Here is a 14,706-nt window from a genome sequence, read left to right as displayed (position 1 = left end):
ATTTCATTTAGACCTTCAAATTGATTCACCCCCAGAACCTTGGGTATCCATCCTTGGAGAAAGTGAATCATGTCATGTTTTTCTTCTCCTTCCTCCAAGCCAACAACCTTAATGTTGTTTCTCCTATAAAATTTTCCATCTTATCAATTTTTTCCAAATTTATCTTCCTCTCAACAATTTCTTCCTTAACTTCAGACTCCAAATTTTTCATCTTCTCCTTATACATTTACCCTTTTCATAAACCTTCATAATACTCTGATTTTCCTCATTCTGTTGTTCTTGTACTTCCATCATATTTGTTGATAACTGCTCGTATTTTGCACGTGCACGGGTTGACCATGTCTGGTTGGTGTGTTGGGGGTCAGCTGGCCCACGATGGCACCTCCCAGGAGACACACATGGTGTTGACGTGGTCAGGTGACTTAACCAGAAGTGACATCATTGTGGGCGGAAGTTGGACAATGAAAGATGGCGAGCACATGGTGGCGGCGTGGTTGGACAGCCGAGCCGGAAGTTACATCGTCGGTATGGGAAGAAGTGGTGGGCAGAGTAATGGCATTGCCTGGCACCTGCACGTGGGGCCATCCCGAGGTTGGAAGGGACTCTCGGTTGGTCATGGAGGGCTGCAGTGCTCCCAGTGTGTTTGGAGAGGCACACTTTAGCAAAGTGGCCTTTCTTGCCACATCGGGAGCAATGCGAGATCCATGCAGGGCAGTTCTTTCAGGAGCGCCTGTCGAACCCAATGTGCAGTCCTCACAGTGGAGGACTGCAGTGGCAATCGTCTCTTCCACATGGGATTCCTCAGCGACTGTTGTCATCAGCGTCGGCCAGGCTAGAGATGGGGGAGGCGAGAATCGAAGACCTCAACATGAGAGGTGCAGCTTCTAGGGAGCGGACCACCTCTATGATCCTGGTAAAGGTGGCATTTTTCTCCCCCAGCAGTCTGTGTCAAGTCACCTTTAATCGCAACCCTCTCATGCAGCCATCTTGGACAAGTCGCTCCACTTCTCCAGCAGTCACCTCAGCTTCGATCGTGCATGGGCATGCTAATTCTCGCAGTGCCCCCAGGTAGGTGTCTGCCGTGTCACCTGGCTGCTGTACCCTAATGCTGAGTAGGTACCGGGCGTAGTGTATGTTCATCAGAGGCCTGTATATGCCTTCTAGGACGACCATCGCTGGTTCAAAATACGTGCAGTCTCGGATCGCCTGGAAAATGTGAGGGCCCATCTTGGTGCATAGTACCATAAGTTTCTTCTGGTTAGTGTTGGTGACCTCAGCCTGTGTGTGGATGATCTCCTCAATCAGATGCTTCCAGATCTTGAAGTATGCTGGAGCATGCGGGTGTTGATCCAGCCTCTCAATGATGAGGAACTTCTCCATCGTCCTCTTAATTTTAAGCTAATTAAATTGTGAGTGCTGCTGTGTGAATAATTCTGACCCAAAGTCCACAGACTGTACAAAAGGCTTTAATTAGTTTGAAGTTGTACACCAGTCTCAGTATCTTTTCTGACTCCACATGTCTGGCTCTCTGAAGGGGCCGGCTCAAGTCTTTATACGGGCTGTTGATCAACAGCCAGCAGGTGGGGCCAGCCTCCCAGTGGTTGCCCCTGCAGTAGGCTGCTAGGTATGTGGCCAGTGTAGTGGTTGTATCATCACAGTTTCTTAAATCAAAACAACTTTTCAGTTTGAGATAATGGCTTGGACTCAATTTTTACTGAATTCAGTATAAAAAAACTTTTTATGGTCTTTCTGGTTTTCACACCACAGGTGAGCGGTAACCCTACTTTGTCCTGGTGAAATTCCAGGGAATTCAGGACCTCCTGGCCCTTTGACACTGTGGTCCAAATTCCTGGGAATTTTCCCTCCTTGACAATTTAGGTCCCAACCAATGACGCTCCCTGTCCATCCGTCAGTCACTTGTCCAACCACTTGTCATTCCTCACGCAGCTGGAACCTTTCTGAGAAATCCAGCTGTGTGAAGGATTATGGTTAACGAGGACGGCCATTCATCCCACATTGTGCTGCTTTTGGAATGTGCTGAAGTCGCCCGCTGTTTCAGGAAGTAGGTATCTTTTAATTTTAACCTTCTACATGATGCAACACGCAAGCACTGATGTCATGAGGCTTCCCTTGCTTGGCCATTTGCTTTTTCATACCGCAGGAAGAGGGTGGTCCAGGAAAATTTCCCAGGGCTGTAGCCCTACCTTGTTTAAGGTTCCCAGGCTGACCTATTTACACCTCAGGTTCACGGGAGGGTTCCCAGAAAATTTCCTGAGAATTTTCATTTTACAGTGTGGTGTGAAAAGGCCCACTAAAATACTAGAATGAATGATGGTTCCTTTTTGCTCTTTAGGAAATATGTTAGCCATTCAGTCTGAGTTCTCATTGATGGAGCTTCGGATTCCTTATACATTCCTAATGTCTGAAGGTTTGTTGAACTCTCCAAACATGCTACAAATTCTAGAATCAAGGTAGATTTTACAATTCTCTTTATTCCTATAGACTTGTGAAATATTTAGATGGGAATGGTGGAAGAATTCAATAGATTAACTTTTTTTTTCCCCTTCCTGGGATTTTAGTCCTTTGTAATTCTTCTGTTACAATTTTGTGAATTAGAAGCAGGAGTAGACTACTTGATTATACTTTCTTTTGATGAAGGATATTCAGCAATGAATAAAGAGCATCATTTTTTATTATTTGCAGTTTTTGCAAAATATTAAAGAAATTTTTGCAGCTATTTTTAACATGTAGGCAGAAATGAATACAATTTTTTTTCAATAAAATATGCATGCTGTTGAACTTTGCAAATATCAGGAAAGCCGTTAGCAGTGCTACTGATACCCAAAAATTTGGCAAACAGCAGGGGAAAAATGTGCTGCATGACTTAGTGTGGAGATTCAAGTCTCAATAGGTTTCAATAAATTGCAATGTATTTAATAGAAGCATGTATATATAACTTCAATATGCTGAATAAGAATAAACGTCCAATTAATTAATGAGGAAACAGTCTGCTGTCCAAATATTTGCTCTCTTTCCTACTAGTTCATGATCGAGTTATTTCCCACATAGTTGCTCGTCTTTGTTCAACTTGAACAAGTCTCTCTCAATTCTTGCTTAAGACCATTAACTATATGATTATATTAATAAAACTCAAGCTCAGTAGTTTGTTTTCTGCTAACATGCCTTCAATTACCCAATGTCTTTACAAATGAATTACTTTCTATCATAATATGAGAATATTGCCTGGTTAGTTTCATTGTATCTTTGATCAGTGGGAAATGGCTAATCAGTGGTGTGAAGGATAGATCTAAAATTTAAAATAAATTTTTACTTGAAAGTGGTCAGTAGCTACAAATGTTTCTCCAAAGAAAACATGGATATATAAATTATAGATATAATTGTTATTTCACCTTGCAGGTACAATATAACTCTTTTGGAGAGAACAAGTTCTGATACATTACGCTTATTTGGAGGAACAGATCACTATGCTGTTATAACAGTGGATGAGTGCACAGCTGTAATATTGCAAGTATGAAGAAAAATAATATTGTTAATAACAAGAAATGTACAAGTTTAGAATAAAATGTTCTCTATGGTTTGATCAAATGAGGAGTTAACTTTTGTGAAGTAGCAGCTATTAATGATAGACATTATGTGGAAAGTCAAAGAAGAACAGAATTTCAGTAGAAGAGGTAATAAAAAGCAAAATAAGGTTTGAAGCAGACCCATAAAGAAATGCCAAGGAGTCAGTCACACTGCACGAAAACAAGCTCTTCAGTCCACCAAGTTAGTACCAACCATTTAAATGAATCTGTTTATTCTCTCCACATTCCACGTAATTCCCCTTAGATGCTAGGGTTCACACATTAGGTATCATTTACAATTATTAATTAACCTATGAACCTACATGCCTTGGTATGTGGGAGGAAAGCCAGATAAATCTTAAGTGGTTATAAGGAGAATATACAAACTCCTTTCATATAGCACCAGAAATTAGCATTGAACCAGATCACTGCAGCTCTGAGGTAGTAACTGTGCTGCTCCAAGGACTGAAGACTCCAGGTCATCTGGATATTCATACAATTCGGCCTATTGAGTCCATACCAATTATCAGAGCAATTGCAACAATCCTATTTTTCCATTTTTTTTTTCCTACATTCTTTCATTGCAAGGATTACAAAGGTGAAAAAGTCACAGAAACAAACTATTCAGCCCAAATCATCCAATCTGACCAAGTAGTCTAAGCTTTATCCCTCCAAGCCTTTCTTCTCCATATACAGTACCTATCTAAATGTCTTTTACACATTGCAATTGTACCCATGACTAATGCTTTGTCCATGTACTCAGCACCCTCAGTGTAACATGGAAGTCCCTCTTAAATCTTTCCCTTCTCACCTTTCATCTATGCCTTCTAGTTTTAAATTTCCCTACCCTGTGAAAAAGACTGTGACCATTCACCTTATCTATGTCCAACATGATTTTATATACCTCGATAAGGTTACCCCTCCAGCCTCCTGCACTCCAGGGAAAAAAAGTCCCAGCCTATCCAGTGTTTCCCAATAACTCAAGCCCTTGAGGTTCAGCAACATATTCATGAATCTTTTCTGCATCTTTCCTATGGTTGGGAGTCCAGAACTGCATATAATATTCCAAATGGGGTATCACCAACAATTTGTACAGTTATAGAGTCATAGAAAAATCTTCAGCCCAACTCGTTCACACTGGCTAATTTGGCATTCTGGGCTAATCTCAAATGACATTTGGTGTAGATTTCTCCTCCAATGCATAAATCTGTCCAAATGTAACATGATATCCCAACTCCTATATTCAATCACAGATGGCCATTCCACATTGCCACCATCAAGAAGTTGCTGACCGACAGTTGTTCCAGTTCTTACTGACAATCCACTTGGCTTCAAACCGGTGCGGACTCGAAAGGCCGACATGGCCTGTTTCCGCTCTGTAAATGGTTATATGGTTAACAGAAAAGAGTGTGTATGCAAAGAGAGAATACTTAGGGTCTAGGAAAGTACATTAAAGAACATGAAGGTATTACTTTATGGATGAAAAGGAGATGGCAGTTATGTTAATATTTACCTGGGATCCATTGATACAATAAAAAATGGCATCATACCAATGTTCAAGAGAATGTAAAAATAAGTCGTGCAAGTGGTTTTCAGTAGGAGTTTTAAAAGGTGGTAATAGGGAAAATAACAATACTTAAGAAGATACTCTGGTAGGTAAATTCCAGAAGTTTATACCGTATATTTCAGCGTATAACTCAAATTGTAAAATGCCCAAAAAATTCTCAAAATGGGTGGTAGTTGATTTATATGTCAAAAATACTTTTGAGACCTTAAATTAATTAAAAAATAAAACAGATTGACATCATTTTGGTGTACAAAACAATGCTGGAAGTACCTCCCCACTGCTGCTCCCTGACACCTCCCCACAGCTGGGTCCCACCATAACTGCTCCTACCTGGCACCCTTAGTTCACCGTCATCACTCCTGCCTGTTAGGCCAAGGTTCCTGCTCCCCCGGGAGCACGATGTTGGCACTCCAGCTCCAAGGACTGTTGCTGCTCCTGCCTGGCAGGCCAATTTTTTTTTACTGACTTAATTTACAGCTTTGTTACTTGTGATTTTGGCTTGTTTCTGGGAGGCCTGGACATCCTGAAAAATGGGGGTCAACTTGTACACCAAAATATAGGGTAGTTTCCACATCAAAATGTATCAAAGAAATCATAGATGCATTTAATCATAATATTCCAAAAGCTCTATTCTGAAATTGTGTTCTTTGGTTTGAAAATGGCGGATCTGCTTCTATTAATTAAGGGAGAGAAAAATGGTGTAAAATAATCAGTTGTAATTTCAGAAGAACTGCCAGAATCTATCACAGGGGCATGGTAACTGATAGGTGGGGACTTGAGGATAAAGACTTCCTATTACGAGGGGCATGGTAACTGATAGGTGGGGACTTGAGGATAAAAACTTCCTATTGTGAGGGGCATGGTAACTGATAGGTGGGGACTTGAGGATAAAGACTTCCTATTACGAGGGGCATGGTAACTGATAGGTGGGGACTTGAGAATAAAGACTTCCTATTGTTAGGGGCATGGTAACTGATAGGTGGGGACTTGAGAATAAAGACTTCCTATTGTTAGGGGCATGGTAACTGATAGGTGGGGACTTGAGGATAAAGACTTCCTATTACGAGGGGCATGGTAACTGATAGGTGGGGACGAGAAGAAAGACTTCCTATTGTGAGGGGCATGGTAACTGATAGGTGGGGACTTGAGGATAAAGATTTCCTATTATGAGGGGCATGGTAACTGATAGGTGGGGACTTGAGGATAAAGACTTCCTATTGTGAGGGGCATGGTAACTGATAGGTGGGGACTTGAGGATAAAGACTTCCTATTGTTAGGGGCATGGTAACTGATAGGTGGGGACTTGAGAATAAAGACTTCCTATTGTGAGGGGCATGGTAACTGATAGGTGGGGACTTGAGGATAAAGACTTCCTATTGTGAGGGGCATGGTAACTGATAGGTGGGGACTTGAGAATAAAGACTTCCTATTACGAGGGGCATGGTAACTGATAGGTGGGGACTTGAGGATAAAGATTTCCTATTATGAGGGGCATGGTAACTGATAGGTGGGGACTTGAGGATAAAGACTTCCTATTGTGAGGGGCATGGTAACTGATAGGTGGGGACTTGAGAATAAAGACTTCCTATTACGAGGGGCATGGTAACTGATAGGTGGGGACTTGAGAATAAAGACTTCCTATTACGAGGGGCATGGTAACTGATAGGTGGGGACTTGAGAATAAAGACTTCCTATTGTGAGGGGCATGGTAACTGATAGGTGGGGACTTGAGAATAAAGACTTCCTATTATGAGGGGCATGGTAACTGATAGGTGGGGACTTGAGAATAAAGACTTCCTATTACGAGGGGCATGGTAACTGATAGGTGGGGACTTGAGAATAAAGACTTCCTATTGTGAGGGGCATGGTAACTGATAGGTGGGGACTTGAGAATAAAGACTTCCTATTGTGAGGGGCATGGTAACTGATAGGTGGGGACTTGAGAATAAAGACTTCCTATTGTGAGGGGCATGGTAACTGATAGGTGGGGACTTGAGAATAAAGACTTCCTATTGTGAGGGGCATGGTAACTGATAGGTGGGGACTTGAGGATAAAGACTTCCTATTGTGAGGGGCATGGTAACTGATAGGTGGGGACGAGGATAAAGACTTCCTATTGTGAGGGGCATGGTAACTGATAGGTGGGGACTTGAGGATAAAGATTTCCTATTATGAGGGGCATGGTAACTGATAGGTGGGGACTTGAGGATAAAGACTTCCTATTGTGAGGGGCATGGTAACTGATAGGTGGGGACTTGAGGATAAAGACTTCCTATTGTTAGGGGCATGGTAACTGATAGGTGGGGACTTGAGAATAAAGACTTCCTATTGTGAGGGGCATGGTAACTGATAGGTGGGGACTTGAGGATAAAGACTTCCTATTGTGAGGGGCATGGTAACTGATAGGTGGGGACTTGAGAATAAAGACTTCCTATTACGAGGGGCATGGTAACTGATAGGTGGGGACTTGAGGATAAAGATTTCCTATTATGAGGGGCATGGTAACTGATAGGTGGGGACTTGAGGATAAAGACTTCCTATTGTGAGGGGCATGGTAACTGATAGGTGGGGACTTGAGAATAAAGACTTCCAATTACGAGGGGCATGGTAACTGATAGGTGGGGACTTGAGAATAAAGACTTCCTATTACGAGGGGCATGGTAACTGATAGGTGGGGACTTGAGAATAAAGACTTCCTATTGTGAGGGGCATGGTAACTGATAGGTGGGGACTTGAGAATAAAGACTTCCTATTATGAGGGGCATGGTAACTGATAGGTGGGGACTTGAGAATAAAGACTTCCTATTACGAGGGGCATGGTAACTGATAGGTGGGGACTTGAGAATAAAGACTTCCTATTGTGAAGGGCATGGTAACTGATAGGTGGGGACTTGAGAATAAAGACTTCCTATTGTGAGGGGCATGGTAACTGATAGGTGGGGACTTGAGAATAAAGACTTCCTATTGTGAGGGGCATGGTAACTGATAGGTGGGGACTTGAGAATAAAGACTTCCTATTGTGAGGGGCATGGTAACTGATAGGTGGGGACTTGAGAATAAAGACTTCCTATTGTGAGGGGCATGGTAACTGATAGGTGGGGACTTGAGAATAAAGACTTCCTATTACGAGGGGCATGGTAACTGATAGGTGGGGACTTGAGAATAAAGACTTCCTATTACGAGGGGCATGGTAACTGATAGGTGGGGACTTGAGAATAAAGACTTCCTATTACGAGGGGCATGGTAACTGATAGGTGGGGACTTGAGAATAAAGACTTCCTATTATGAGGGGCATGGTAACTGATAGGTGGGGACTTGAGGATAAAGACTTCCTATTGTGAGGGGCATGGTAACTGATAGGTGGGGACTTGAGAATAAAGACTTCCTATTGTGAGGGGCATGGTAACTGATAGGTGGGGACTTGAGAATAAAGACTTCCTATTGTGAGGGGCATGGTAACTGATAGGTGGGGACTTGAGAATAAAGACTTCCTATTATGAGGGGCATGGTAACTGATAGGTGGGGACTTGAGAATAAAGACTTCATATTGTGAGGGGCATGGTAACTGATAGGTGGGGACTTGAGAATAAAGACTTCCTATTGTGAGGGGCATGGTAACTGATAGGTGGGGACTTGAGAATAAAGACTTCCTATTGTGAGGGGCATGGTAACTGATAGGTGGGGACTTGAGAATAAAGACTTCCTATTGTGAGGGGCATGGTAACTGATAGGTGGGGACTTGAGAATAAAGACTTCCTATTGTTAGGGGCATGGTAACTGATAGGTGGGGACTTGAGAATAAAGACTTCCTATTGTGAGGGGCATGGTAACTGATAGGTGGGGACTTGAGAATAAAGACTTCCTATTGTGAGGGGCATGGTAACTGATAGGTGGGGACTTGAGAATAAAGACTTCCTATTGTGAGGGGCATGGTAACTGATAAGTGGGGACTTGAGAATAAAGACTTCCTATTGTTAGGGGCATGGTAACTGATAGGTGGGGACTTGAGAATAAAGACTTCCTATTGTGAGGGGCATGGTAACTGATAGGTGGGGACTTGAGAATAAAGACTTCCTATTGTGAGGGGCATGGTAACTGATAGGTGGGGACTTGAGAATAAAGACTTCCTATTGTGAGGGGCATGGTAACTGATAGGTGGGGACTTGAGAATAAAGACTTCCTATTGTGAGGGGCATGGTAACTGATAGGTGGGGACTTGAGGATAAAGACTTCCTATTGTGTGGGGCATGGTAACTGATAGGTGGGGACTTGAGAATAAAGACTTCCTATTGTTAGGGGCATGGTAACTGATAGGTGGGGACTTGAGAATAAAGACTTCCTATTGTTAGGGGCATGGTAACTGATAGGTGGGGACTTTAGAATAAAGACTTCCTATTGTGAGGGGCATGGTAACTGATAGGTGGGGACTTGAGAATAAAGACTTCCTATTGTGAGGGGCATGGTAACTTATAGGTGGGGACTTGAGAATAAAGACTTCCTATTGTTAGGGGCATAGGGGCATGGTAACTGATAGGTGGGGACTTGAGAATAAAGACTTCCTATTGTTAGGGGCATGGTAACTGATACGTGGGGACTTGAGAATAAAGACTTCCTATTGTGAGGGGCATGGTAACTGATAGGTGGGGACTTGAGAATAAAGACTTCCTATTGTGAGGGGCATGGTAACTGATAGGTGGGGACTTGAGAATAAAGACTTCCTATTGTGAGGGGCATGGTAACTGATAGGTGGGGACTTGAGAATAAAGACTTCCTATTGTGAGGGGCATGGTAACTGATAGGTGGGGACTTGAGAATAAAGACTTCCTATTGTGAGGGGCATGGTAACTGATAGGTGGGGACTTGAGGATAAAGACTTCCTATTACGAGGGGCATGGTAACTGATAGGTGGGGACTTGAGGATAAAGACTTCCTATTGTGAGGGGCATGGTAACTGATAGGTGGGGACTTGAGGATAAAGACTTCCTATTACGAGGGGCATGGTAACTGATAGGTGGGGACTTGAGAATAAAGACTTCCTATTGTTAGGGGCATGGTAACTGATAGGTGGGGACTTGAGAATAAAGACTTCCTATTGTTAGGGGCATGGTAACTGATAGGTGGGGACTTGAGGATGAAGACTTCCTATTACGAGGGGCATGGTAACTGATAGGTGGGGACGAGAATAAAGACTTCCTATTGTGAGGGGCATGGTAACTGATAGGTGGGGACTTGAGGATAAAGATTTCCTATTATGAGGGGCATGGTAACTGATAGGTGGGGACTTGAGGATAAAGACTTCCTATTGTGAGGGGCATGGTAACTGATAGGTGGGGACTTGAGGATAAAGACTTCCTATTGTTAGGGGCATGGTAACTGATAGGTGGGGACTTGAGAATAAAGACTTCCTATTGTGAGGGGCATGGTAACTGATAGGTGGGGACTTGAGGATAAAGACTTCCTATTGTGAGGGGCATGGTAACTGATAGGTGGGGACTTGAGAATAAAGACTTCCTATTACGAGGGGCATGGTAACTGATAGGTGGGGACTTGAGGATAAAGATTTCCTATTATGAGGGGCATGGTAACTGATAGGTGGGGACTTGAGGATAAAGACTTCCTATTGTGAGGGGCATGGTAACTGATAGGTGGGGACTTGAGAATAAAGACTTCCTATTACGAGGGGCATGGTAACTGATAGGTGGGGACTTGAGAATAAAGACTTCCTATTGTTAGGGGCATGGTAACTGATAGGTGGGGACTTGAGAATAAAGACTTCCTATTGTGAGGGGCATGGTAACTGATAGGTGGGGACTTGAGAATAAAGACTTCCTATTGTGAGGGGCATGGTAACTGATAGGTGGGGACTTGAGAATAAAGACTTCCTATTGTGAGGGGCATGGTAACTGATAGGTGGGGACTTGAGAATAAAGACTTCCTATTGTGAGGGGCATGGTAACTGATAGGTGGGGACTTGAGGATAAAGACTTCCTATTGTGTGGGGCATGGTAACTGATAGGTGGGGACTTGAGAATAAAGACTTCCTATTGTTAGGGGCATGGTAACTGATAGGTGGGGACTTGAGAATAAAGACTTCCTATTGTTAGGGGCATGGTAACTGATAGGTGGGGACTTTAGAATAAAGACTTCCTATTGTGAGGGGCATGGTAACTGATAGGTGGGGACTTGAGAATAAAGACTTCCTATTGTGAGGGGCATGGTAACTTATAGGTGGGGACTTGAGAATAAAGACTTCCTATTGTTAGGGGCATGGTAACTGATAGGTGGGGACTTGAGAATAAAGACTTCCTATTGTTAGGGGCATGGTAACTGATAGGTGGGGACGAGAATAAAGACTTCCTATTGTGAGGGGCATGGTAACTGATAGGTGGGGACTTGAGAATAAAGACTTCCTATTGTGAGGGGCATGGTAACTGATAGGTGGGGACTTGAGAATAAAGACTTCCTATTGTGAGGGGCATGGTAACTGATAGGTGGGGACTTGAGAATAAAGACTTCCTATTGTGAGGGGCATGGTAACTGATAGGTGGGGACTTGAGAATAAAGACTTCCTATTGTGAGGGGCATGGTAACTGATAGGTGGGGACTTGAGGATAAAGACTTCCTATTACGAGGGGCATGGTAACTGATAGGTGGGGACTTGAGGATAAAGACTTCCTATTGTGAGGGGCATGGTAACTGATAGGTGGGAACTTGAGGATAAAGACTTCCTATTACGAGGGGCATGGTAACTGATAGGTGGGGACTTGAGAATAAAGACTTCCTATTGTTAGGGGCATGGTAACTGATAGGTGGGGACTTGAGAATAAAGACTTCCTATTGTTAGGGGCATGGTAACTGATAGGTGGGGACTTGACTATAAAGACTTCCTATTACGAGGGGCATGGTAACTGATAGGTGGGGACGAGAATAAAGACTTCCTATTGTGAGGGGCATGGTAACTGATAGGTGGGGACTTGAGGATAAAGATTTCCTATTATGAGGGGCATGGTAACTGATAGGTGGGGACTTGAGGATAAAGACTTCCTATTGTGAGGGGCATGGTAACTGATAGGTGGGGACTTGAGGATAAAGACTTCCTATTGTTAGGGGCATGGTAACTGATAGGTGGGGACTTGAGAATAAAGACTTCCTATTGTGAGGGGCATGGTAACTGATAGGTGGGGACTTGAGGATAAAGACTTCCTATTGTGAGGGGCATGGTAACTGATAGGTGGGGACTTGAGAATAAAGACTTCCTATTACGAGGGGCATGGTAACTGATAGGTGGGGACTTGAGGATAAAGATTTCCTATTATGAGGGGCATGGTAACTGATAGGTGGGGACTTGAGGATAAAGACTTCCTATTGTGAGGGGCATGGTAACTGATAGGTGGGGACTTGAGAATAAAGACTTCCTATTACGAGGGGCATGGTAACTGATAGGTGGGGACTTGAGAATAAAGACTTCCTATTACGAGGGGCATGGTAACTGATAGGTGGGGACTTGAGAATAAAGACTTCCTATTGTGAGGGGCATGGTAACTGATAGGTGGGGACTTGAGAATAAAGACTTCCTATTATGAGGGGCATGGTAACTGATAGGTGGGGACTTGAGAATAAAGACTTCCTATTACGAGGGGCATGGTAACTGATAGGTGGGGACTTGAGAATAAAGACTTCCTATTGTGAGGGGCATGGTAACTGATAGGTGGGGACTTGAGAATAAAGACTTCCTATTGTGAGGGGCATGGTAACTGATAGGTGGGGACTTGAGAATAAAGACTTCCTATTGTGAGGGGCATGGTAACTGATAGGTGGGGACTTGAGAATAAAGACTTCCTATTGTGAGGGGCATGGTAACTGATAGGTGGGGACTTGAGGATAAAGACTTCCTATTGTTAGGGGCATGGTAACTTATAGGTGGGGACTTGAGAATAAAGACTTCCTATTGTGAGGGGCATGGTAACTGATAGGTGGGGACTTGAGGATAAAGACTTCCTATTGTGAGGGGCATGGTAACTGATAGGTGGGGACTTGAGAATAAAGACTTCCTATTATGAGGGGCATGGTAACTGATAGGTGGGGACTTGAGGATAAAGATTTCCTATTATGAGGGGCATGGTAACTGATAGGTGGGGACTTGAGGATAAAGACTTCCTATTGTGAGGGGCATGGTAACTGATAGGTGGGGACTTGAGAATAAAGACTTCCAATTACGAGGGGCATGGTAACTGATAGGTGGGGACTTGAGAATAAAGACTTCCTATTACGAGGGGCATGGTAACTGATAGGTGGGGACTTGAGAATAAAGACTTCCTATTGTGAGGGGCATGGTAACTGATAGGTGGGGACTTGAGAATAAAGACTTCCTATTATGAGGGACATGGTAACTGATAGGTGGGGACTTGAGAATAAAGACTTCCTATTACAAGGGGCATGGTAACTGATAGGTGGGGACTTGAGAATAAAGACTTCCTATTGTGAGGGGCATGGTAACTGATAGGTGGGGACTTGAGAATAAAGACTTCCTATTGTGAGGGGCATGGTAACTGATAGGTGGGGACTTGAGAATAAAGACTTCCTATTATGAGGGGCATGGTAACTGATAGGTGGGGACTTGAGAATAAAGACTTCCTATTACGAGGGGCATGGTAACTGATAGGTGGGGTCTTGAGAATAAAGACTTCCTATTGTGAGGGGCATGGTAACTGATAGGTGGGGACTTGAGAATAAAGACTTCCTATTATGAGGGGCATGGTAACTGATAGGTGGGGACTTGAGAATAAAGACTTCCTATTACGAGGGGCATGGTAACTGATAGGTGGGGACTTGAGAATAAAGACTTCCTATTGTGAAGGGCATGGTAACTGATAGGTGGGGACTTGAGAATAAAGACTTCCTATTGTGAGGGGCATGGTAACTGATAGGTGGGGACTTGAGAATAAAGACTTCCTATTGTGAGGGGCATGGTAACTGATAGGTGGGGACTTGAGAATAAAGACTTCCTATTGTGAGGGGCATGGTAACTGATAGGTGGGGACTTGAGAATAAAGACTTCCTATTACGAGGGGCATGGTAACTGATAGGTGGGGACTTGAGAATAAAGACTTCCTATTACGAGGGGCATGGTAACTGATAGGTGGGGACTTGAGAATAAAGACTTCCTATTACGAGGGGCATGGTAACTGATAGGTGGGGACTTGAGAATAAAGACTTCCTATTGTGAGGGGCATGGTAACTGATAGGTGGGGACTTGAGGATAAAGACTTCCTATTGTGAGGGGCATGGTAACTGATAGGTGGGGACTTGAGAATAAAGACTTCCTATTGTGAGGGGCATGGTAACTGATAGGTGGGGACTTGAGAATAAAGACTTCCTATTATGAGGGGCATGGTAACTGATAGGTGGGGACTTGAGAATAAAGACTTCCTATTGTGAGGGGCATGGTAACTGATAGGTGGGGACTTGAGAATAAAGACTTCCTATTGTGAGGGGCATGGAGTAACTGATAGGTGGGGACTTGAGGAATAAAGACTTCCTATGGTGAGGGGCATA

At 43.5% G+C, this 14,706-nt stretch overlaps 1 protein-coding gene across 1 annotated transcript in view; it reads left to right on the top strand.

Annotated features, from left to right (window-relative positions):
• LOC138756661 (protein shortage in chiasmata 1 ortholog) overlaps nt 1-14,706 on the top strand; it is a 241,433-nt gene that overhangs the window by 119,560 nt on the left and 107,167 nt on the right. Inside the window, exons 22-23 of the mRNA XM_069923047.1 lie at nt 2,354-2,471; nt 3,418-3,529. Of these exons, the coding sequence (XP_069779148.1) occupies nt 2,354-2,471; nt 3,418-3,529 (230 nt within the window). The remainder of the gene's footprint in view (nt 1-2,353; nt 2,472-3,417; nt 3,530-14,706) is intronic.

Source organism: Narcine bancroftii, chromosome 1, assembly GCF_036971445.1.
Source record: "Narcine bancroftii isolate sNarBan1 chromosome 1, sNarBan1.hap1, whole genome shotgun sequence".
Classification (NCBI taxonomy): Eukaryota; Metazoa; Chordata; class Chondrichthyes; order Torpediniformes; family Narcinidae; genus Narcine; species Narcine bancroftii.
The sequence above is the reverse complement of the archived record's forward strand: the minus strand, read 5'-3'. Positions and strand labels throughout refer to the sequence as shown.